Source organism: Vespula pensylvanica, chromosome 4, assembly GCF_014466175.1.
Source record: "Vespula pensylvanica isolate Volc-1 chromosome 4, ASM1446617v1, whole genome shotgun sequence".
NCBI classification, from domain to species: Eukaryota; Metazoa; Arthropoda; class Insecta; order Hymenoptera; family Vespidae; genus Vespula; species Vespula pensylvanica.
This window is the reverse complement of record NC_057688.1, coordinates 7,379,070-7,403,293: the sequence shown is the minus strand read 5'-3', so window position 1 is coordinate 7,403,293 and position 24,224 is coordinate 7,379,070. Positions and strand designations below refer to the sequence as shown.

General features: G+C 30.3%; 4 protein-coding genes across 8 annotated transcripts; 3 read left to right on the top strand and 1 right to left on the bottom strand.

The window, feature by feature from the left end:
* The first annotated feature begins 219 nt into the window (after window positions 1-219).
* Window positions 220-11,589, top strand: LOC122628970 (SAFB-like transcription modulator). 2 transcript variants are annotated; one of them, XM_043811912.1, is made up of 15 exons: window positions 220-568; window positions 1,323-1,410; window positions 1,560-1,732; window positions 3,159-3,407; window positions 3,505-3,529; window positions 4,673-4,826; window positions 5,926-5,966; window positions 6,090-6,358; window positions 6,440-6,602; window positions 6,713-6,960; window positions 7,198-7,739; window positions 7,889-8,062; window positions 8,237-8,379; window positions 10,171-10,327; window positions 10,449-11,589. In XM_043811912.1, the coding sequence occupies exons 1-15, from the start codon at window positions 446-448 to the stop codon at window positions 10,612-10,614; spliced, it is 2,715 nt and encodes a 904-aa protein (XP_043667847.1). In that variant the 5' UTR covers window positions 220-445; the 3' UTR covers window positions 10,615-11,589. The 2 variants fall into 2 exon arrangements, with proteins under 2 accessions (XP_043667847.1, XP_043667848.1); XM_043811913.1 differs by having other exon boundaries at window positions 221-568; window positions 7,237-7,739.
* On the bottom strand, window positions 1,404-24,137 carry LOC122628973 (coiled-coil domain-containing protein 149). Of its 4 annotated transcripts, none has more exons than XR_006327161.1 (10): window positions 23,008-23,238; window positions 22,741-22,910; window positions 22,432-22,672; window positions 22,183-22,349; window positions 22,041-22,113; window positions 21,887-21,971; window positions 21,634-21,775; window positions 21,460-21,557; window positions 1,761-1,868; window positions 1,404-1,598 (listed from the first exon to the last, which is right to left on the bottom strand). XR_006327161.1 is itself a non-coding variant. In XM_043811917.1 (10 exons), exons 2-10 carry the CDS (start codon window positions 23,083-23,085, stop codon window positions 21,177-21,179), a joined length of 1,272 nt encoding a protein of 423 aa, XP_043667852.1. In that variant the 5' UTR covers window positions 23,086-23,087; window positions 23,917-24,137; the 3' UTR covers window positions 20,986-21,176. The 4 variants fall into 4 exon arrangements, 3 of the variants coding, with proteins under 3 accessions (XP_043667853.1, XP_043667852.1, XP_043667851.1); XM_043811917.1 differs by lacking the exons at window positions 1,404-1,598; window positions 1,761-1,868 and adding exons at window positions 20,986-21,394; window positions 23,917-24,137 and having other exon boundaries at window positions 23,008-23,087; XM_043811918.1 differs by lacking the exon at window positions 1,761-1,868.
* Window positions 15,785-18,741, top strand: LOC122628972 (proclotting enzyme-like). The gene is made up of 6 exons (XM_043811915.1): window positions 15,785-16,582; window positions 16,659-17,070; window positions 17,147-17,382; window positions 17,465-17,657; window positions 17,754-18,031; window positions 18,117-18,741. Exons 1-6 carry the CDS (start codon window positions 16,501-16,503, stop codon window positions 18,410-18,412), a joined length of 1,497 nt encoding a protein of 498 aa, XP_043667850.1. The 5' UTR covers window positions 15,785-16,500; the 3' UTR covers window positions 18,413-18,741.
* LOC122628974 (nucleoporin GLE1-like) lies at window positions 18,764-20,792 on the top strand. Its single transcript, XM_043811919.1, has 7 exons — window positions 18,764-19,088; window positions 19,163-19,281; window positions 19,350-19,649; window positions 19,716-19,861; window positions 19,953-20,103; window positions 20,209-20,399; window positions 20,480-20,792. The coding sequence occupies exons 1-7, from the start codon at window positions 18,998-19,000 to the stop codon at window positions 20,739-20,741; spliced, it is 1,260 nt and encodes a 419-aa protein (XP_043667854.1). The 5' UTR covers window positions 18,764-18,997; the 3' UTR covers window positions 20,742-20,792.
* Window positions 24,138-24,224: the final 87 nt, after the last annotated feature.

Genomic DNA, 24,224 nt, shown 5'->3' with positions numbered 1-24,224 from the left:
ATTTTTTAAACATTTTTCCGTGATCGTAAAAAAAAAAAAAAAAGAAAAAAAAACAACAAAAAAAAAGAATCGTGTGTAAAATATCTCGACGATCGAAACATTCTCGATAATGCTAAAACTCTCGATAAGAAAATTGGTCGATAGTGACTTTTTACAATCGAATTGTTACAGTTGGTAACACTTATTTTATGGAACGACTTCCGGCTGCTTTCCTTTTAGTAGGGATGTTGGCCATTACGATGGATGTTTGTGAACTAAGTGCGTTACAGTCGTTGCGTAGTGTATAGTCGTATAATTTTTTTGTAAAAAAAAGTTACATTTTATCAATTACGATAAAAAATTGTAATACGATCATATGAAAATCGTTTGATCGTTACGTACCTTTACGTATACCAATTGTTCTATCTACTTTGACGAAAGAGAGAAGAATTTTTCTACCGGTGTAATGGCCGATGTAGAAGGAAAGAAGTTGACCGAGCTTCGTGTTATAGATCTTAAAACAGAATTAGAACGACGTGGTTTAGATAAAACGGGAAACAAAGCAGCACTTCTTGAACGTCTTTCTAAGGTATTTCAAATGATTTCATTCTCGATTTTATTGCGGAAAATATTACATTTTACTACTTTGTAACATTTTTTTTTCATAGCATCATGTGTGCCGTCGGCCATTTTAACCCTATTGATTCTATTCAGATTATTCACAACGTAATGTGTATCTGGGCATAAACGCAAAACGTAATGAAGTTTTTATTTTAACGTTTGCGTAGAAAATATGCCAATTATATTAAATTATTTTCAGGATTATTCATTTCTTTTCCTTTTTTCTTTTTTTTTTTTTTTATTTATCAAGAAATACTAAATGAAACTCAATTCAATGATAAAAATAATTTTTAATGACTAACATTTTTTTTTCATTCTACGCATTAACATATGTTACTCTTTTTACATAGATGTCTTGTATAGTATCAATATACTACATAAAGATTTTATGTGATATATGTATAAGTCTTGTATACATATATATACGTTTTATACAGCCCAGCTTTAAAAAGACTAATTACTAATTAGTTTTGATATATACGTATGTTTCATCAGAATATATCAATAGTATTACCATATTTTGATTTAAGAGCAATAACGTTTTTTCCTTATCTGAAAATAAATTATAAGGAAATAATCAATGATTCTATATAATTTTAAGTATGAAATATTTGAAATATATTATGTAATATTTTGAGTTATGTAAAGACAAAGTATTAATAAATGGTATTTTATAGATAACACAGATACAACATGATTATTATAAATAAAATATTGTCTAGGCTATATCTGACGATGGAGAAAATCCAGAGGAATATCTCATTGTGCCTTGTGGTGGAGTCTGCAAGACCAGTCCACGGAAAAACAGTGGTATATAATTAATTACTTGCTTTTTATAATTCGTTTTGAATTTTCTTCGTTCAAATTTATATATGATTCTTGTATAAAAATATTAATACAAGCGTCTACATATGGTATAGTTCAATAAATTTGTATCATTGAAAAAAATTGCTTCATAGTCACAGGAGTACCTAATCAAGATGATACTCTGGAATCATCTGAAAATCAAAAAGAAGAAAATGTAGAACAAATAAAAAAAGAAAATATAGATACACAAGATGCTAATGAGTCAAAAGCAAAGTTAAAACCAAAACTTTCATCCGAAGAAAATCTTATTATTAATAAGAAAGAGGTAAGAACCTTGTTAAATTTTTACTTACTAAGTTGGCAACTAAGTTCATGATTTCTTTTGTTATACTTTCTTTCTTTAATCCGTAATAAATTTATTGGTTAAGTGGATCTTGTTCGTCGATACGTCTTTCGAAAGTCTGTAAATTTACGATTATTTTCACATAAAAATTTTATTATTTTCTATCATTCTGTTGTATTTATTTATTTAAAAAAGTGAACACTAATAAAATGAAGATTCGCGAACGTTTACTTAACAAATTCCAATCGGGCCATTCCGTTACCGAAACGAGACGTAATTATTTGCCAAGCCCTTGGATACGAGACGTTGAAAGCAACGTGTGTAAAAAAAAGGTTTAAAAAATTCTATGAAAGCTATGTTAAAAGATAAACCATGCTTCGTTCGACTTAAAGAGGTGAATAATGACGCCATATTGGAAACGATTAACAAAAATCATTTTTAACCACGCGTATGTGTTGGCCATGCACAACAAATATTCTTATACGAAAAAATTCTCTTCGAAAAAATTTTACGCGCTGCTAGTTTTAGCGTGAAATGTCGGTAAATGGATACTTCGTGATTTAACAAGATCTCAACAGATTAAACGGATGGATGCAGTGAGAGAACTGCTCCAACGGTACCATAAAAAATCCTTCCTTAACCGGATTTTCACTTGATAAAAAGTGGATTATACTGAATAATTCGTCGTCGTGCAAACTACGTGACTACGATCTAAGCAAACACTATTATCAACTCCGAAGCCTAGTCTTCATCAAAGGTCATGTTGTGCGTTTGATGGTGGCCGGGTGGGGGATGTTATTCAAACTAATCGAAAATAATCGAAGTGTTGACGTAGAGCTCTACTCGTCTCAGCTTGATCGTGTCTAGGCTCAATAACGAAAAAATTCGTTCCGTCAACCCTTGCGAAGTTATCCTGCGCCAAGCAATATCTATCCATACGTGGCAAATAGAACATTGGAAAAAATCAGAGAATTGAAGTGGAAACGTCTAATTTATCCATCGTACGGCTCATAGTTCCAAGCGACTACTACCTCTCCCGGTCGTTACATTCCTTGGCCGGAAAACGATTTACGACAACGGTGGAAGAAGTAAAAATTTTATTCAGTTTATTCAAAAACTTTTATCATTTATTTTGTTTCAAAGTCGCCGGAAAATTTATCATGAAATTGACAGAGAAATGACAAAAGATTGTAGAATCAAATGGTGCATATGTTGATTAAAAATCGTTATATGTTAAATTTGAATAAATTATTTTGTTTGAAAAAATTTGAAGGTCACGAACTTGGTTGCCAACCTAACGTTAAATTTTTATTTAATTTCAATAAAAGAAATGAATCTATATCTCTACATTACATTTTTATCTACATATTCCCATATGTCATATTTAAAAATATTTTCAATATCATAGGATACGTCGAATGATGTTTCTGACAATCCTCCAAAAGAAGGAGAAGTCAAACAAGAAACAAAAACAACAACTATAAATAAAATTCCAACTGAGAGTGGACAAACCTGTGAGAAGAAAACTGAAACTGAGAAGACACTTACATCAAATCAGTCTTCGACTACAGGTGCTGTAGAAGCCAATGGAATGGATAATGAAGATTCTATTAATTTAACTATTGGAGAAGATGAAGAAAATCTCCTTGCCGAGGAGGTAGTTTGTTTGAATTTATTACATCATTTTATTCTAAAGTAGAAAGTATTCCATCTCATATAGTAATGAACTTACATGAGATGTTTCTCGTTTACAGACAGAATCCCATGATAGACATAAAGGTAAGTTAAATGTTAATTTTATGTTAGTTATAGCTTAGGTATATACAGAATTAGAGAAATTAGAGATAGTAGTAACTTTAACCATGGTCCTGAGTAAATTGCTCAAATCTACGGCGGCATCAAGACCTACGGAACATGTTCAAGTTTCAACGTGTAACAGCACATCAATCCAGAATTGGGGCAGCGTTGGTATTCTTCATCACGTTGTACCTTTTGTACAACCTTCGCTTGGTCCACGAGTTACGCAAGCTGAACTCCAACGTACAACAGGAAGTGATCTTCGTCAAGTGGATGGAGCAGATATCTCTACAAACTATAGCACGCATTGTGCTTCAAAAGGTTTCAAGCAGGACGAAAGTACTTCGTATCACTTACGTGCAGCCACTGCCAGGCTTACATAAGACTGCCGTATATTCCATAAGCGCTAGTTTTTAAGTTAGTTAACACTAGAATTTGATATACCGTTACATTAATTATGCCTGCCGCATAGAGCATCGTTGGATCATCAAAACACATTGTGGATACAAGAAGATTTATGTGTATCTCAACTTGGAAATGTCTTATATATATATATATATCACAATTAATGTGATATTAATCAGCATATGATTGAACTCACTATTTTTGATTCATCACACATGGACTTACCGCAACTCTAAGCAGGATTGATATTACATATGCTCGAATACATTTCCCCCTGTGCAAGAATTTGATATTGCAGGAATCACTTTATATTCATAAAGTCAAATAGATTTTAAACAATGAGCACTTCTTGGTGTCTATCTACTGTACTCTGCAATGCTGCTTCCCCCTTTCTAGTTTCTCTTCTTGATTCAGGCTTCAAATCGAGATTTTATATATATATGTATATATATATATATATATATATACGGAGGTACGAAGGTAGCTTTATGTCTCTACCTCTGGCCCCCCCCCCAAAAAAAAGCTTAGGTTCACTGTGGAACACTGCCATTGGAGAATGAGTTTGCAGTCCGTGCAAGCCTCATCATTATTCACTGCGAAATCTTATAGTGCTCAGGAAAGTTCCTGATCGAGAGCACGAGCCATTAAACAGGAGTGTTAGGGAGGGAGAAGAATCAGGCTTGGCAGAAAGTGACTATGCTACCTTGATTGTCTCTGCAGATGGAGGTGAGAAGAAGAAAATGGAAGAGAACAAGAAGGGAGACTCTAAAGGGAGCGGTAGAGCAGAAGCTGGTGCCAGCAACAAGGAAGGGACAACGTCTGGTGCAAACGTCGGGATGAAGAACAAGCAGGATGGTGGCGATGGAAGCAAGAGGTTGGTCTCTCATAGCTAAGTGGTTCACAGTGGTTCGACAACGAAATATTACACGACTCTCTGCTAGTGATGTTCTTCTGCCACATACAGTACCATCAGGATAAAATACTGTTGGACAATGGGATCCCCAAGATAAAATGCTTCGTCATGGTCATACGCAAGATCACTTTTTCCCTTTTTTCAATCGAATATCAAGTTATTCTATATAACTTCTGTACTTAGGCTGTAATTCTTAACTCTGAAAAGTATGTTAAGAAGTCGAGAAATTGGCTAGCAAACTTAAAAAATCGTACCGACCGCGATTCTTTTACAAGTGTTACGTATTCTGACATTTATAATAATAATAATAATAATAATAATAATAATAATAATAATAATAATAATAATAATAATAATAAAAGAATAAATAACAAAAAATAAAAAAATTAAATTAAAAAAAAAAAAAATGAAAAAAAGAAATATCAAGTGCTACGTTTTTGGTTCAACGAAGATATTTCTTTCTAAAGAGACTACAGTTTCATCATGCATCGTAACAAGAACATTTAGTATATTATGATTAATTCTACTTGGCAGAATGCAGTTAAATACTAGTGTACCGAGAAGCAATCACACGATTTACCCCAAAGACACTACCCACTTTAGATCGCGTAAGTGTTTAAATAAAAAAAATAAAATAAAATAAAAAAAAAAAAAAACTCGTTTACATCATGACAAGATATGTGCTCTGAGAAGAACTATGAAGGAGGGGCTTCCGCTCTGGAGATATAGAGGGATAAATGGCGTGGACTATTCCTATATGGATATACGATCATCGTACACAAAAAACACGATGAATATATGGATAAAAACAGTGAAAATGCATGCACTACTTAAGTAAACCGAGTAATACTGGTGTATAAAAGGTGAAAGAAAAAAGAAAATTATATGCAGACTGTTATACGATATATATAAAAAAGGTTGCTAGCCAAATTTATGTGCTTAACATAGTTACAGAGGTACTTATTAAGCCTCAGATATAATGATAGTTATTTAATCTTTATGTTTAACCCAATAAGATATTTGTCTAGACATTTTACAGAACATGATCATGTATTTTCAGTGTGGAGTCCAGCAGCAAGAGTCAGAAGAGGGAAGATAAAGGTACGTTGTTTTATATTCCATAAGAAATATTAAATTAAATTACGTACATATATTCAGAAACGTGTATTCAATTACTATTGCCATAAACTGATCGCATATAAATAATTTATATATAATTTACAGATAAGAAGACTTCTCAAATCAATCCTGTTAATGCAAGTAGCAGGAATTTGTGGGTGTCTGGATTATCATCGAGTACACGGGCTACTGATTTGAAGCAAATCTTTTCAAAATATGGGAAGGTGATAGGTGCCAAAGTGGTTACCAATGCTAGAACTCCAGGTGCAAGATGTTATGGATACGTTACTATGTCTACCAGTGAAGATGCTGCAAAATGTATACAACACTTGCATCGAACTGAATTGCACGGTCGAGTGATATCCGTCGAGAAGGTAATAACGAACAGAAATATTTAAATGTTTTCTAATTTATAAGATTACATAGGTAAATGGTGATATATTGTCTGATTTTAGGCCAAAGGAGATTCTCAACAAAGTCATATGCGCAAACGCGATGCAGCAAATGGAAAGTCAGAAAAGAAAGAAGAAAAGGATAAGGCAAAAGATAATCATGAAACCAACGAGAGAAAAGAAAAGGAAGCAAAGAAGGAGAGTGAAGAAAAAGGACCCGAACAAGGTTGGTTTTCTTTGTGATATCAAATATCGCGATACAACATACATATTGTATATAATATTTATAATTTTCTGTGCTTTAATAATCAAACATTTTTATGGGGATATATACAGCAAAAAAGAACGACGAAAAAAGTGAAAATATCGATGCTAAGAAAACTGAGCCAGTGGATAAAAAGGAAGAGATCTCCAAGGAATCTGATTCTCGATCAACAAAATCTACCAGCAAGAAACCAGAAAGTGAAAGAGGTCGCCGAGAAGATAAACGAATTCGTTCGTGGGATCATCATCGTTCGTACAGTCGTTCGCGTAGTCGAGAACGCCGTAGACGAGATGATGTACTTACTTTTGCAAAAATAAGGGTTGGTAAAATTTACTGATCAATCAAGATGATTCGTTTCAATCTTTTTTTTTTTTCTCCCTAAAAAGATGGATATGATCATCTTTCCTCCTGTTTTTTCTTTATTTTTTTTTTTTTCATTATTTTTTTTTTCATCTTATTTTATTATTACTTTTTTGTAATACATATGACATATATATCTTAACATATCAAAATAATATGTAATACCTGCGTTAAAAATATAATAATTGTAAGACAGAAAGACGAACATCGATACGACAGCATCTTACGATTACAGGAGGAGCGTGAGAGACAGAGATTACGTGAACGTGAAAGAATGTTGCGAGAGGAGGAAAGAAGACGACGTGAGGATATGGAAAGACAACGAGAAATTGAACGTAGACAGAGAGAGGAAGCAGCACGATTGGAAAGGGAACGTGAGAAATTAAGAAGGGAGAGAGAAAGGATAGAACAAGAAAAAGCAGAATTGCTTCGTTTGGAACGAGAACGTCAGAAATTGGAAAGGGAGAAATTGGAACGCGAGAGATTGGAGTTAAAGAGACAACAAATGCGTTTAGAAGAAAGTAGACGTGCTCCTCCGCCTCCCTCGATCAAGAGATCATCTAGTGATAGAAGGGATCCTAGAGATTTATACGTAGAACCAGAAAGGAAACGAATGACTACGGAACATAGCAGAAGACACAGTCCAGATCGAGTGAGTGATAGACGAACTGAGATCATAGATCGTGTTTCGGATAGACGATTAGATCCATCACCACCTACACGTTACGAATCGAGCAGGTAATTAATTAAATCCGATTGATGATATTTTATCGTATTGTAAAATAGCTTGAGGGAAAATAAAGAAAAGAAAAGAAAAGAAAAGAAAGAAAAAAAAAAAGAACAGAATTAAATTTTATATATGAAATTTGTTGTGTATCGTATCACAGATCTACGCAAGACATGGGATTAAAGAAAGAATTCAAACGCAGTAGCGAATTTACATCAAGAAGTAGTCGTCCAGAAACGTTTTCTGATGTATCACGTGGAAGAGAAGTAATCGTACGTCGTGAATCTCTTTCTGCAACATCCTCGTCTATCGATCCACGACAAGTCAAAGAAAGGTAATTTCAACTTCTTCGATCGATTAATTATTATAAATGAATGTACGTAGTAAAGTTACATATCGCTTATTATGTATCATTAAAATAATATATTTTTTATATGTATATATATATATATATATATTTTTTTTTTTTTTATACACATCTGATCTCTAATTAATTTTCTTTAAATAGTGTTAGATACGAACGACCCAGTACTACAACATATACTCGAGAACGCGAGGTACGACGATCTGAACCAGAGTCGCATAGAAATTCTAGGGATAGTCATACGCGTTATAGTGAAAGCTTCAAACCACCGAGCTCGAGTGCACCCCGTAAGTATTATAAAGAGTATATACTCGAAAAATGTCTTTAATTTGCTGCACACATCGCGCATATACTAAACTTGTATAGAATCATATTTCATTGATCTATTATAATACAGTCTTTTTTTTTTTTTTTTTTTTTTTTGTTCTTTTTATTTTATCAATAGTCTTAATAATTTCTTACGATTTATATAATAAGTTATTTTCTTTTCGTTTAAGTAGTATGCACAAATATTTGGGTGGATAGAGTTTATTAATTTCTTAATATTTATATGAAAGATATACGTAAATCGTAATACATAATCTAATCATAGTTTTCTTTTTGAATAATGATCACATGTTTTTGATAAATAAATAAATAAATAAATAAATAAATATATATACATATACATACATATGTGTGGGTGTGTGGGTGTGTGTGTGTGTGCATGTTAGGATTATTTCGATAAATATTATAATATTTTGACACTTTTGTGATTTATATAAATTCATATAAAAAATTTTAAATCGTATATTGAGAATACATAATGATTATTATTATTATTATTATTATTATTATCATCATCATCATCATTATTATTATTCAATAACTTTGGAGAAACTATATCAATCATATTTGGAAAATGCAATATCCGATAGAATAAGACTGGTTTTCTTTTTAATTTTTTAATACTATTTTTTTCCTTTTCTTCTTCCTCTTTTTTTTTTTTTTTTTTATAAAAATGTTGTCTTTTTATTATCTTTTACTATTCAACTTTATTATCCCATTTTCTTATTAAATACAATTATATTTTATATATAGTCTACATTTTTTTTCTTATTTATAATAGAACGAACAAGTAGTATTATTTTTCAGTGCCTAATTTTTAACAAATTCCAAAGTAATAAACTCTACGTCTGTTTACTTATTAAAAAGAACGTTATGTTACTAGGTCTATATCGATAATCGACATTAACAATTATAATTATTAGACTGATCTAATATTATTAAAAATAAAGTAATGTACCATAATAATTATTATGAATTGAAATAACATGTAGAAAATGAAAAGAAGAGTCATGTTATAAAAATTTAACTAAAACGATGTACACTGCTTTGTTGTATGTATAATTATTAATTCAAGATAATAACTTTTATCTACTTTATAATATTATCTTTATTCTCTTATCTTAAAAAAAAAAAAAAATACAACAAACAAATGAATAACTCCATGTTTGTCCTTGTATGTAGTAATGAAATTATTTCTCTGCCGTCTTCGTTTTAACAAGAGTGCTTTGTTTCTAGTTTATTTGTATTACTTTATCGTATATAGCGTGAATATATTATATATATATATATATACAAATATATATATATATAAATATATATAAATCAGTTGATTCTTTTGATATTGAAAATCGAATAACAAACGCAAAAGACATATTTATGTATTTCTATACACTATATAAAAAATGTATGCTTTATTAATAAAAATTATAATTTCCGACTTCTCATTGGGTTTTATTGTAGTTAGTTGAACCTACTTTGAATTAAGAAAAAATATTTTAAACAAATATATAAAATTAATTAATCTTATATGATGAAACTCTCTTACAATGAAATTAATTTTTTATTATAAAGCATACTCAATATTCTTTAGACATTATTTTGAATTTATTATTTTTTTGGCATAATAGATAATAAAAAAAGAAAAAAAAGGATCATTACAATTTATTAAAAAACGATTAGATATTTCACGAGAATGTTATATGATTATTTAACGTATGAGATAGTTAATGTTAAATTTTATATTTTTATAGGTGATAGCCGTTATATAGAAAGCAATAAAACACCAAGTGGATGGCATTCAGTTCCACCATCTACAAAATCATTTAATTCTGTCCCAAGTAGTGGCACACGGGATCCACGTAACGAACCATCGGGTTGGAGTTCTAGATCATCAGACAGTGTCAACAGGTATATTAAAATAATTATTTTACATTTATGTGTGTGAAGAATTTTTTTTTCTTTTCTCTCCTTTTTTTTTTCATTTTATTTGCTAAATATTATAAATAAATGATCATTCTCACACATATAGATGGAGCAATTCGAGCAGTATAGGTAATACTTTACGTCATCCTGTGCCACCAACTTATCCAAGTGGCCCCATACAATCCATGGGATTAACAGCACCGGGAACAGCTACTTCATATGATCGATTCGATCCATATAAATCATCTATGTCTAGTATGAGGAAATACTGATAGAATTGATTGAATATATATATATATATATATATATATATATATATACATATATATATATATAAAGAAGAAGAAAAATGATTAAAAAAATGAATCGTGCAAATTTGAGTATTAGCAAACTTGAGGTATGTAGGTATATATTACTTTCTTTGTTCGTAAACTTCATTGAAAAATATTGTTTTACGTAATAGTCCAATTTTATATGCAAAATTTAAAAAAAAAAGAAAAAGAAAAAAAAAACAAAAAGAAAGACAGAAAAAAGAAGAAAAAAGAAAATGTAGCCTCAAAACATGTCAATGTACAAAAGATATTGTTTGATGAATTATTAACTAAACAGAGCGCATCGTTTTCCATTGATATTAAATATATTGACCAAAATAATATTAGAATTTCATCTTGTACCGATACATTCGGTAAATCTGTTTATTAATCTAGATTCCGTTGTTACATGATGTTGTATAACATATGAATAATAATCGAGAGAAACAAAAACAGAGAGAGAGAGAGAGAGAGAGAAAGTACGCATTTTTCATATAAAAATTGTTAAAAGATATAGGAACAATAATTCCATTTATCTATTAATTAACAATTATTAATTATATTTATGTGAAAGTTTGACAGAAAAAAAATGATGGAATGTTGACGTACATACTGTTAAACACCGCTCTGTATTTAACAAATGATATGTGATCTTGATTGTTCATCATAAATAAGCGATTGAAATATCTATTAAGCGATTAAAGTGTATCGTACACAGACCGACAGCACAATATACTACTAAAAATTCCGAAGTGCAAGGAACTTTTGTACATTTGTTAATAGATATATTATAATGTGTATTTCAATTTATTTTATTTCTAAATAATAATGTAACAATTCATCGATTTTAACAATAATATAGTTTTAACAAGACAAAGAGGAAGCGATGATGGGAAACAAAAAAAAAAATACAGTTTAGTGTAAACAAACAATGAAGAGACACAAGAAGGTATATGTATACAACAACAACAACAACAACAACAAAATACTATCGTATTGCATAGCGCGTTATATATATATATATGTATATATATATTATCTTATATATTATATATATTATATATATTATATATATATATATGCTATGTTACTAGTAAGATAATTTTAAGCTAATATAAAATAATATTTTGAGGAAAAACGGATGAGAGTAACTAACGCCGATTAGACAAGAATAACAAAGAAAACTTTCCATTGTTTTTAACATCTAACAAACGGACAGCTATTCATTCTCGATTCTCATTGTTTCTAGTATGGACAGCAAGTTATATAATACTTATAAAGAAAAAAAAAAAAAAAAAAAAGAAAGAAAAAATGTCCCTCCCCCTCACATACTGTTGCGAGTATGAACAGTTTGTACATTGACGAATTCCATATAAAGTGTATATTGTATGCATTAGAGAATCTGTGACACAATAATCACGTTGGCAAATGTTGCAGAGAAAGAAAGAGAGAGAGAGAGAGAGAGAGAGATAGAGTGTGCGCGCGCGTGTGTGTGTAATGAATGAACATTATATATAATTCCAATAAATTTACAAAGTAATCGATGAGAAACAAAAAGAAAGAAACAAGACTACTAATGATCTTCCACCAATCCACTTACATTAGAAATAATAGATTAAAATAATATCGTCGTCGATCATGCAAGGAAGAGAAGCAAAAGGAAAAGCAAACTACAAAAAAAAAAAAGAAATGGAAGAATCAAGAGCAACAAGATAGTGCATTCCAAGGTGTGTGTAGCCGTAACGAATAATCGAAAGCCGATGAAGTAGAATAGTAGTAGTAGTAGTAGTAGTGATGGTGGTGGTATAATAATAATAGTGTAGTAGGAACATCAAGAGCAAGAAAGCAATGGCAATAGCAAGAACAAGAGTAGTAGTAATAGCAACACAGCAATGAACACTTTCCCTTGATAGTCGTGTTAGGGATGGCGTTTCCACAGAGAAAAGGAGGAAGAGTAAATAAAGAGAGAGCGAGCGAATAAGCAAGCAAGCAAGCAAGCAAGCAAGCAAGCTAGCACATCAGGAATAAAGTGTGTCGAGGTCTTTTCACGGGCAGTCGCTGTAGCCTGGGCTCCTCCTGGGTTCTGTGTAATCACGGTTGCACGAAACGCACGAAAACTTGTTGTTTCCTTCTTGCTTTTAAACAATTTTCTTTTCTTTTTCTTTTTTTTTTTTTTTTTTTGACTACTCTAACTTACTATTCTTCCTTTCTTCTCTTTTCTATCCTTTCTCTTCTCTGTCTTTATCTATATTTCTCTTTCTTTGACTCTCTTTTCTCCCCTTCTCTTCTTCTATCTCCTTTCTCTCCTCTCTCTTTTTTCTGCTCATCTCTCTCTCTCTCTCTCTCTCTCTCTTTCTCTCTCTTCAAATTCGATACCATGCATAATTTGCCGGTACTCTGGTGATCTTCACGACAGAGAGTCTCTTTTAATAGTTCAGCTCTGCGTTGTCTGCTTAACAACGCGTTTGGGTATCAGGTGTGGTGTGACAGTCAGTAGTGTCTTATTAAGTGTTGGAATGTACGTGAAAACTTGCTGGGAATTTTTTTAACGATGATGTTCTCTTCATTCCTTCTTAGTAAGTGTATTGTTTACAAGAGAGACCCTACTACTACTACTACTACTACTACTACTACCACTACTACCACTACGATGATCCTGATAAAAGAGTGTGATATTAGACGGTAGTGAAGTTTTTATTTTCAATCGCGTTTTCAATTCATTCGTGTTTTTTCAATATGAAAGAACGACATTTTAAAATGGGATTTGTCGCAGCATATGCAATCGAGAGAAAGGATAGAAATTGTTGCAAACAAAAAAAAAATTAAATAAAATAAAATAAACTGAAAATAAAATGTAGAGGCGTGTATCGTAGAAAACATGGACTTTCTACGAGCTGCTTTCAAACTAATGTCAGTAGGTCTCTTGTTCATGAATTTGAATTTGTTCTTTCATTTCTTGTATATATATGTATATATATTTTTTTTACACGTACATAAATATTCTAATATCTATCCGGTTGTTAAAAAAAGATATATATATGTATATACATAAAATTATTCGATATAATCTTTACATTTATATTATAGAAATATATTCTTAAATAATTCAATTATTTGTCACAACAAAACAAATAATTAAATATGTATGTAACTCGCTGAGCACGTGCTCCTCTATTATGTGTCATAATTAAAAAGCACAAAGCGTAAAGAACACGCAAGTATATTTCTCATCATGTGTTGATTATTAACTGTAACTTTTCTATTATTAACAAAGAAAAATCCTTCGTGTTATCCGACACGAAATCTATTTTATCCTTTTTTATTCTTTACTTTTTTTTTTTTTTTTTAATTTGCTGAAATTCAGCACACTTTCACCGTGCGTCAGAACGTAACGCTTTCGATAAGAGTTCCTTTTTTGTATGTACATACATACATACATAAGTATTTATATTTCTCGATTAACTGCAAAAAATTAATTTACATATTAATCTAATCTCATTTTTCTAATTTCTATTTAATGATTACTCACGGTCCGTCGATTATTCATCACAAATAAATGAAAACGAATATTTGATATCCAATTTTTTACAAATACGATTAGATTGGTCTACCTCTGTACGATTAGATTAGTCTGCATCTACTAAATACAATTAAATTAGATGATATCAAACGTAATTAAATGCTATTGCATAAACAGTTATAATTCCTTTATTTTTTATTGTTCTTATCAGAAGGATAGTAAATATCAATTTTGAATGTCATCGTGCACCCCTATCATGCGGGTGTGTTTTTCTTTATTTTTCTCCTATAATTATCTAAAAACCCGTTGCATCAAATATAGCTCAATGTCAATTGAGTTACGTTATGGTGATATTATCCAGAAAGCCATGTAACGATATTATGCAATTTTGATAACATAAATTTCATGTTCTCAGAATTAAAGAATTTAAAAAAAAAAAAAAAAAAACCAGGAAAAAGAACAAAAGAATTGTTCACTTATGTATAACTCATCATACATACACGTGTTCAAACATATATGTGCACTTAAAGTTTCGATGAGATGAAACATCAAAACTTTCTTTCTTCGTAGATTTACGATTGAAATTTTTCAGATACGAATGAGAGAATGTCGTTTAACAATGACTGCGTTTTCGCTCTTACTACCTTCTTATTCTAAGAGAGATAAATGATCTTCTCTTCGATGTAAATACTTAGAATGTATTAACTGTATGAGTCAGTGAACGGAAGAAAGGCACACTTTCTCGTCGAGCAACTTTCACCGTCGATGAAGTCCGTGTGTAGTAACTTGTTCCGAAAAGTCCTCCTTTTTCTTGCACACGTAATTTTGTAATTAGACCCCCCTTACACCCCTTTCTCTCTCTCTCTCTCTCTCTCTCTCTCTCTCTCTCTCTCTCTCTCTCTCTCTCTCTCTCTCTCTCTGTCTGTCTTTGATCCCTAATTTTTCATTCAACGTAACAAAGTGACGCGTCTCTTCTCGATATCGTTCAAACAAATTTTATGTTAGATTATTCGTGGAATGAAAATCAAGTTTCAAAAAATAAAAAAAAAAAAAGTAAAAAAAAATTGATATTCTTCAGGAAAGAATTAGTACTTTTCATTCGTATGTAATTAACCCATTAAACGATACAAAAATGTCTTGTCTCGTTAAATATGCATAAATAGAACGTGGGAGGACAAAGAGACATTTCTAAGCTATCTATTCTTTACTTTTTCTTCCTATTCTTATTCTTGTTGTTTGAAAGAAAGGACGAAAGAAAGAAAGAAAGATCGCCTCGATAATAACAATGGTAAAGAGCGTTGTTGACAATGGAGTAGAAATGAAAAATGAGGAAGAACGTGTCTCTGTCTTATTTTATAATGATACACCTCTAAATTTGGGTTACTCCAAAACCGGTTCTTTCTTGATTCAAAAATATTTCTTTGTGCCGAAATATTCGAAATGAATTTAGAAGCCGGATCCTATGGGGTTTAGAGAAGATACCTGTAAATTCTAGCTCAATCGGAATTACTCGAAATAAATTGGGTCGTCTTTCTCGATTTTTCTTTTTCATCTGTTTTTTTTTCTTTTTTTTTTTTCTTTTTTTTAATGTCATATATCTAAAAAAAATTCTTAGTAATATCTTCGTCGATCAAGAATTCGAAGAAACACCAAAAAGATTCGAAAGTTGCTTTCGACTTATGCTTTTCGCAAGTATTACATAATACATATGGAAGGAATACTTATTTATTCAGAACACACGTTTGAGTAATGGGTTTTCCAGTGTCTCATCGAATCGTAAAAAGAAAGATAACACGTGGTTACCATAGAAGAATTCTTGACAAATTTATAGACTGTTACACAACGTGAGATTATGTGACGACAGAAAAAAATTTCATCCTTTTCTTTTTCCTATTTATTTTCAATTTTAAGATCAGTTATTATAAACGTGGATTTTTTACAAATCATTTTCTAATTACAGAATTTTTTGTAATATGGAATATATTTGGTGGAGCTCTTTCGTATACCGAAGAAATAATACGATATCATGGTCAACGTAAGTAAAGAGATAATCTATTCAAATTTATGTATTATGATTGTAATTAATGTAATATTTAGCGTTAGGATATAGAATACCAACGTCTTATGGGCCACCGACGCGTGGATGGTCATCGGAGATATGGAATTCTGGAGTACGAAGAACGGGAAGTCAATTGTACAGAAGGGATGTTCAAATTCGACCGCCCCATGTACACCTCGTTAAAATCGAAGAAGAACAGACTGATCCTTTGGCGACTTTAAGCGAAACATTAGGTGCATTGAACACCGTGGGCAGTTATATCGTTAATATGACGAGAGGTATGGAGAATTCGAATAGCCCACCAAAAGAACTTCCATCTGCGTTGTACACTATTTCGAAAAATATTTTAGGTGAGCTAGTTTTATTAATTTGTTTAAAAAATATTTACATGATCATTTATAAATATGTACTTTTTAAATATCATAGGACTCAATGTAACAGACAGTATAGCACCATTGGTAAGAAGAGGTGTTGGTTTAACATCCAAACCATCAATCAAAGTACAAACAACAGCAACAGAAGCAACGACAACGACGACAACGACAACAATGACAACATTAGAACCTACAGCCATAGCGATAACACCAGTTAATTTATCAAAACCAATTTCTCAAACACTTCCTCAACAATCGGTGGAGTTAGTTAATAGAGACAGAGAATCTTTATTACCCACGTGCATTACGGCAGAGGGTTCATCAGGGAAGTGTCAAGATCTCAGCAATTGTCCACAATTATTGTTGGATTTAAAAAAATTAAGGCAATCTCTATGCTTTAAAAGTATATTCGTACCTGGTGTTTGTTGTCCAACAAAAAAATCAGACGATTTATTGGACGATGGGTAAGCTAAATAATAAAAAAAAAAAAAGTTGAAAGAGCTATCGATTAATATTTGATATGTGCCGTTAATCTTTTAGAATAATTACTGGTACCGTTTCTCCGCCATTAATCCAGACCACTGTTCGACCTACTCGACCACCATATCGTCCTATAAAACCACCTACACCACGACCTATACCATTGTATCCAGTTGATTCATCTACTTTAGAACCATCGACCGGAACGATCCTAATTCCAGACTTGTCAGTTAACAATTCGAACAATGTCGAGACACTAGGCACTGTCGACAATAATTACATACAAGACGACGAAGGTATTTATTTGATAATAAATTCCGTTCTACGATCATGTTGTTATAAAGCGAGAAAGTGAATCGAATATTTTCTATCTGTTAGAATGTGGAGTGAGAAATTCTGGAAAATATAGGGTCGTTGGAGGTGAAGAAGCATTGCCAGGACGTTGGCCTTGGATGGCAGCTATTTTTCTTCATGGTTCTAAGCGTACAGAATTTTGGTGTGGAGGCTCCTTAATTGGATCACGACATATCCTAACTGCTGCGCATTGTACAAGAGATCAACGACAACGACCGTTAGTGGAAATAATTTTTTTTTTATATATTATTCTTACGATTGAAAAATTAGATATTACGAAATGAATCTAACGTTTCTTCTATTTAAACGATAGATTCGCTACAAGACAATTCACAGTACGTCTTGGTGACATAGACTTAGAAAGAGACGACGAACCATCCTCACCAGAAACCTATGCTGTTAGAGCGATTTACGCTCATCCAAAATTTTCTCGTGTTGGTTTTTACAACGATATCGCTGTGCTTGAGTTAAACAGACCCGTGAAGAAGTCACCTTATGTGATACCAATATGTCTACCACAGGGACGCTTTCGTAGCGAAGCGTTTGCTGGTGCTAGACCAACTGTGGTTGGATGGGGAACAACTTATTATGGTAATTTCTTATTTATAATCGTCCTAAGACATGATGTTACATTGTATTAGGCGTGGAAAGAAAAATTTATGAAAACATGTAACAGGTGGAAAAGAAAGTACAGTTCAACGACAAGCAGTATTGCCTGTATGGAGAAACGAGGACTGTAATGCGGCTTACTTTCAACCAATTACGAGTAATTTCTTATGCGCTGGTTACAGTCAAGGTGGCAAGGACGCTTGTCAAGGTGATTCAGGTGGCCCATTAATGTTAAGAGCCGAAGGTCGATGGATGCAGATAGGCATCGTATCTTTTGGTAACAAATGTGGTGAACCTGGTTATCCTGGTGTTTATACACGTGTCACGCAATATCTCGATTGGATAAAAGGCAATTTAAAATGAATTTATTATATATTATATCAACGTTTGACAAATGCCAAGGAATGATAAATGGCAATTTGTTTTTTTTTGTACAGTTTCTAACATGTACAGTATACTGTCAATTTGATTTATTATTCATATTATTGTGAATACACAGTAATGTGACCAAGTGTATATTCATTGAATATATTGTAATTTATTGTTATTATTATATATATATATATCGTGTTGCCATTGTGTGTTTCTTTTTTTCTTTTTTTGAATGAAACCCATGTCTTCTTTTTAGCAATACTTTTAAATCACAATGTATATGCATTACTATCGCCATCTTTACATCTAAACCATTTTGTCATCTGTCTAGTGTCACTAATTTATTATCGCTTATATCAAAATTTGTAAGTTTTATAAAATATATTTTTTGTGAAATGATTGAATTAATAATTAATTTTATTAATGATTAAAAAATAATTTTTAAAAAAGGGTGAAATTTTATGATCGCGAGTATGCTACATATTTTGTGTTTTATATATTCTTACAAACATGTATAAAATTGAATAATTTTCTATAAACACATATAAATCATATAATTAAAAATCAATTTTAATCATGTCGGTCGGAATTAAAACTAAAAGCGTTTCAGTCGAAGATTTAGGAAGCATCGTAAAGCAAATGATCAATGGAGCACTTGAAAATACTGGTTAGTATTATTGTATTTGTATGGTAATATATATATTTCCCGATAATTAATATTATTTAAAATTTAAACATTAGCCCAAATTGCCAAACTACATCAGGTTGTTTATGAAGAATGGTACTTCAAAAAAATGGCTGAATTAAGAAATTCAAAATTAGGAAAAACACCAGAGAAACCTATTGAAGATACGGAAAAGGTTCTACCCTACAATCACAAATATTCTTCTAACGCATATCTATAATATTAAAATTGTAATATTTTTAGAATACACTTTCATCAGTTATACTAAGGAATGAATCTACTTTAAAACATGTACTTAATTTGCCATCATCCAAAACTACAATTAATAATTATATGCAAAAAAATGAAGAATTGAAGAACAAATCAAGCAGAGAACACAAGACAAAACTATACTTCACAGATAAATCAAAAAGTGATTCCATGCTAACAAATTTGGCACAGCATAAAAATACTAATTTAGAAACTAGTGCACAAACTCATTCATTAACTTCTAATAATATTAACGGATTTTATAAATTCAATTCTCAAATTCCAATTATTGAAGTAAGCTTGTTAAATGAAAATATAAATGTATGTCTAATTTCTAATATCGATCATAAATATTTATAGATAAAACCTGAAAATGATGCTACTGAACATCAAAATATTCTTCTGTCTAATGACACAAAAGTTAGAAAAAATACAGAAAAAGCAATGAACAAGAACGCAAAATATGATCTAATTCAAATCAATCATAAATCGGAAGATATAAAAATGTTCGATGAAAAAAAAAATTTAATTAATTAAGTTAGCCATTATAAAAAGCTTAAGAAAAATGTATTTTCCTTCTTTTTTTTTTTTTAACAGGAAACGAGAAGATAAAAATGAGACAGCATTCGAGAATTGGAAAAAACAAAAAAATATTAAATATAAACAGATGATCAAACAAGAACAGAAGGAGAAACAACAACAATTGCAAGCTAAACTAGCTGAGATGGAATCAAGAAAAATTGCTCAGGTTCGAAATATGTTTTTTTTTTCTTTCTTTCTTTCTATATATAAAATATTGCTATTTACTTAAACTATTAATTTTCAAATTGTATTAAAATAATTGCGAACATAGACGTATATTCGTATGAAAAAACAACAGAAAACACAAGAGAGAAGAAAATTATCTAAGGAATTACGAATTATTGAACAAACTAATCTTAAATCGTATCAAAAACAAATGGAAATGAAACGTATTATAAATGATAAGGTTTTCAAAGAATGGAAAAAACGAAAAGATATCAAACTGAAAGAACAAAAAATAGTGTAAGATACAAATACGATTATTTTTATTTATTCCTAATGGATACTTTCATTTTTGGATATAAAATATTTTCATAATATAGAAATCGACGATATAGTAATTATTATTACCAACTACAACAAAAACAACAACAGCAGCTGCAGTCACAACAAGAACAAGATCTATCCGAACATACGAATGCTTTGCATGGCATTGATACAAAATTTAATTCTTGGCTGAACCGATTAGATTGGGTTTTACACGAAAAATATTTACGTGAAAGACGTTATCTCGTACGTTCTTTTTATTGTCAACCGGCTTATTATGGTAATGCAGCTGACATTGCATATAATAAATTTTCATAATTATATATATGATCATACATTTTTATATAATATATATATATATATATATATATATATGTATGTATATACACACACACACATCATTACTTATTAATAAATTTTTTTTCTTAAATAATGTATATAATACATACGTATGATACATTTACTAAATTACAATTATTTTTCTAAGTATCAATGACAAATAATAAAATAATAAATTAATATAATAGAATTATAGATCTAATATCACATAATATTATAAAACACATTACGATTAAATAATTAATAATGAAAATATTCTTTGGTTATTTCGTATATATTTCTTTCGTCAATATTTTTAGTATTATTTGATCGATTTATCATTTATCAAACTCAAAGAAATAATACCATCTATTGCTTCATGTTCATATGTTCAGACACTCTTTTGTACCTTTTCACATAATATATATAAAACTTTTATTTATCATGTTTATCAGCATCTTTTAAATTATTCAAAGCTTTTTGAACTAAAGTTTCTAAATTTTTAGGAAGATTCATTTGTATAGTATGTACTGATTGTATTTCCGAAGATGAAGAGTTATCTACGATTGTTTCTTTTGTATCAATCACATTTTCATTGATTTTTTCCGCAGTACATTCTGATATGTGGTCTAGATCATTACGAAGACTACTACCTGAGAAGTAACATTCGTAATAATTTATAACGATTTTTAATTAGAATATTTATACAAACACTTACATTTTTGGTCAACATCAGCACTTGTGTAGCCTTCCAATAGCGTTGTTGTTGGTGATTCTATCATACTGTCCAACTCACAAATTCTCGAAGCCAAAATTCTGTATACACATTACACGGATGTTATTTACACGATATTTACTTTTATATATTTCAAATAATTTACATCAAGCTTACTTATTAGCTTTTTTTTGATGTGCTAAAGCTAAAGTTTTATCATTCAATGCTTCCATCAGAGCAGTGCACAAACAATGTAATTCTTCTATTGCAACAGTAGATTTTTGAAGTGGTATACGTGTTTGCTGTAAAAGCTCTTCAACTAAAATTATGATATATTGTAAACAAACTTATAATATTTAAATTTTTAAATGATTAGAAGATTTTACTTCTAAAATAAGGTGTACCAATACTTTGAAATGAAACAATAAACCTTGCTTGTGTTTCATCACCATTCCAGCAGCAGGATTAACACCCCATTTAATAGTCCCTTTTGCTCTTTTACTATCCAGCATACTCTGATAATAAGAGCAAATTAATGCAAATAAATGTGTAAAAAAAATATTCTATGAAAAAATTATTCTTACTTTATATTTTGAGAGAGATTGTCTTGCGAGTTCTTTTTCTTCAATTAATTGTTGTAATCTTTCTTGCAAATATCTAAATAATCAAATAATAGCTAATTACTTGAACTTTTTCTGTTTTACTGAACAGTAATTCAGAGTTTACCTGTTTTCATTAATAAGAGCATCTACATCCATCGGTTTAGATGCATTTAATGCTTTGGAAAGTTCATGATTTAATCTATGTGCTTTACATTTGAACGCATCTCTTTCTATTTCTAACTCGTGCTTTTCATCAAGAACGGTTTGTAAATCTATTTGTAATTGTGAACACTACAGCAAGTTAACGATAGTAACATTATTTCCTTGATTAATAATTTACTAAAAATAGCAATAAGTTAAATAATATAATAACCTTTATATTCAATTTTTCTAATTGCTCAATCATTTCTTCTTTTTGATGTATCGCCGACGTGTATTGTGTTTCCTGTTGTTCCTTACTACTGCGATTATTATTTGTACGCAATAATTTAATATCGCCTTGAACGTCACCTAATTTCTGTCTTAACATTTCAACTTGTAATCGAAGACATTTATTTTGTTCTCTTGATTCCGCAAGAAGATCTAATGTCCTAAAGTCACTATCTACATTATAACTAGAAAATAAATATGTTACGATCCAAATATTGATTTGATAAAATCAATAATCATATCATTAAATTACCCATTTAATTCTTTCGCATCGTTCATCTGTTTTTTTAAATTTATAAATCGTTCTTGTATCTGTTCAGCCATTAACTTAAATTGATCTCTTTGTACTTTACATTGATCAAGTTCTTGATTTAAAAGAGAAAGAGCCTGGGACTTGGCTTGTAATTTTCTTATTAATGTTTCCTATAATAATATATGTCAAAGTAGAAAAATAATATTATGAATATTAATTTAATATCTCTCTGAGAGCACACATTCGAAAGATTAGAAATAAACATACTTTACATTCCTGATCGATTGCACTTTCATTAGCTAATCTAATAAACGTACTCTTTTGCTTTAGTTCTTGTTCCATCATGTCTAATAAAGCAAATAACAAATCAGTTAATGCATAGAATAATTAAAATTATACGATATAATTCTTTTTAATACGATTCATATATAAATTATATGTTCTTATAGATCAATTTCAACAGCAAACTGTCGCACTTCATATAACATACAACACGAAACATACCCACATATATGCCTACAAACTACGCGAAACAACATGAAACAATATGCAGTGTTACCAAACACAAAAATTTGTCCCTATTTATAAAAAAAGAATAAATTATAATATAAAAATATAAAAAATATTATAATATCCTTAGAAGAAAATTATCTAACTGTTTCCGTCGGTATTACAGATTTCTAACAACTCTAGAAATTTTCTATTATCGGATATTAGAAAATAATTTTTTTCAATAATTTGTCACAAAAGTAACAGCAGTACTTTTGAATATTGGCAACACTGTCTATACGTGTATCTTTGAATCGTTCGAAAAATATACGACTTCAGCGATAGGTGCGGATAAAAAATGAACTAAACGTACATGGAGAACCCTTTCCCTTCTATCGATTCATTATATCAATGTATATAATTGTATAGATAAGTATATATAGATAAGTATATATGCCACTATCAGCGCATATTTGAAATCAAAGGACCGAGTTAACAATGAAAAAATATATGATAGCCAATTTTTAAAGAATAGCTAGACAAAGTCAATAAATATGTATTATGTAAGAAAAAAAAAAAAAAGTGCGATTAACGTTGATGTTCTTTTCACATTCGACTACACTTAAAACTGAACTTATTATAATAAATTGATAATAATACTATTTCAAAATTAATAGATATATTTACGTTACATTAGAAGAAATATTGCGATTCTTCGTTCTTCGTTTATCTTGCCATATTGTTCCCAAATTAAAGCTGAAGATAAAACTTGAGCCAAAGTTGATATTCTATTGCGATCACATCTTCGTATACACTAAAACGTAGCTTCTCTTACCCATATATTACGAATTTAATCGAAATAATAATAAATTTCTATATACGTATATATAAATAATCGAATAAATATATTTCGAAAATAATAACTGAATACGAAAATAATATAAAAATGTAACTATCTTCAAAACGACCTAAAAGAATTAACGCTATAAATAATT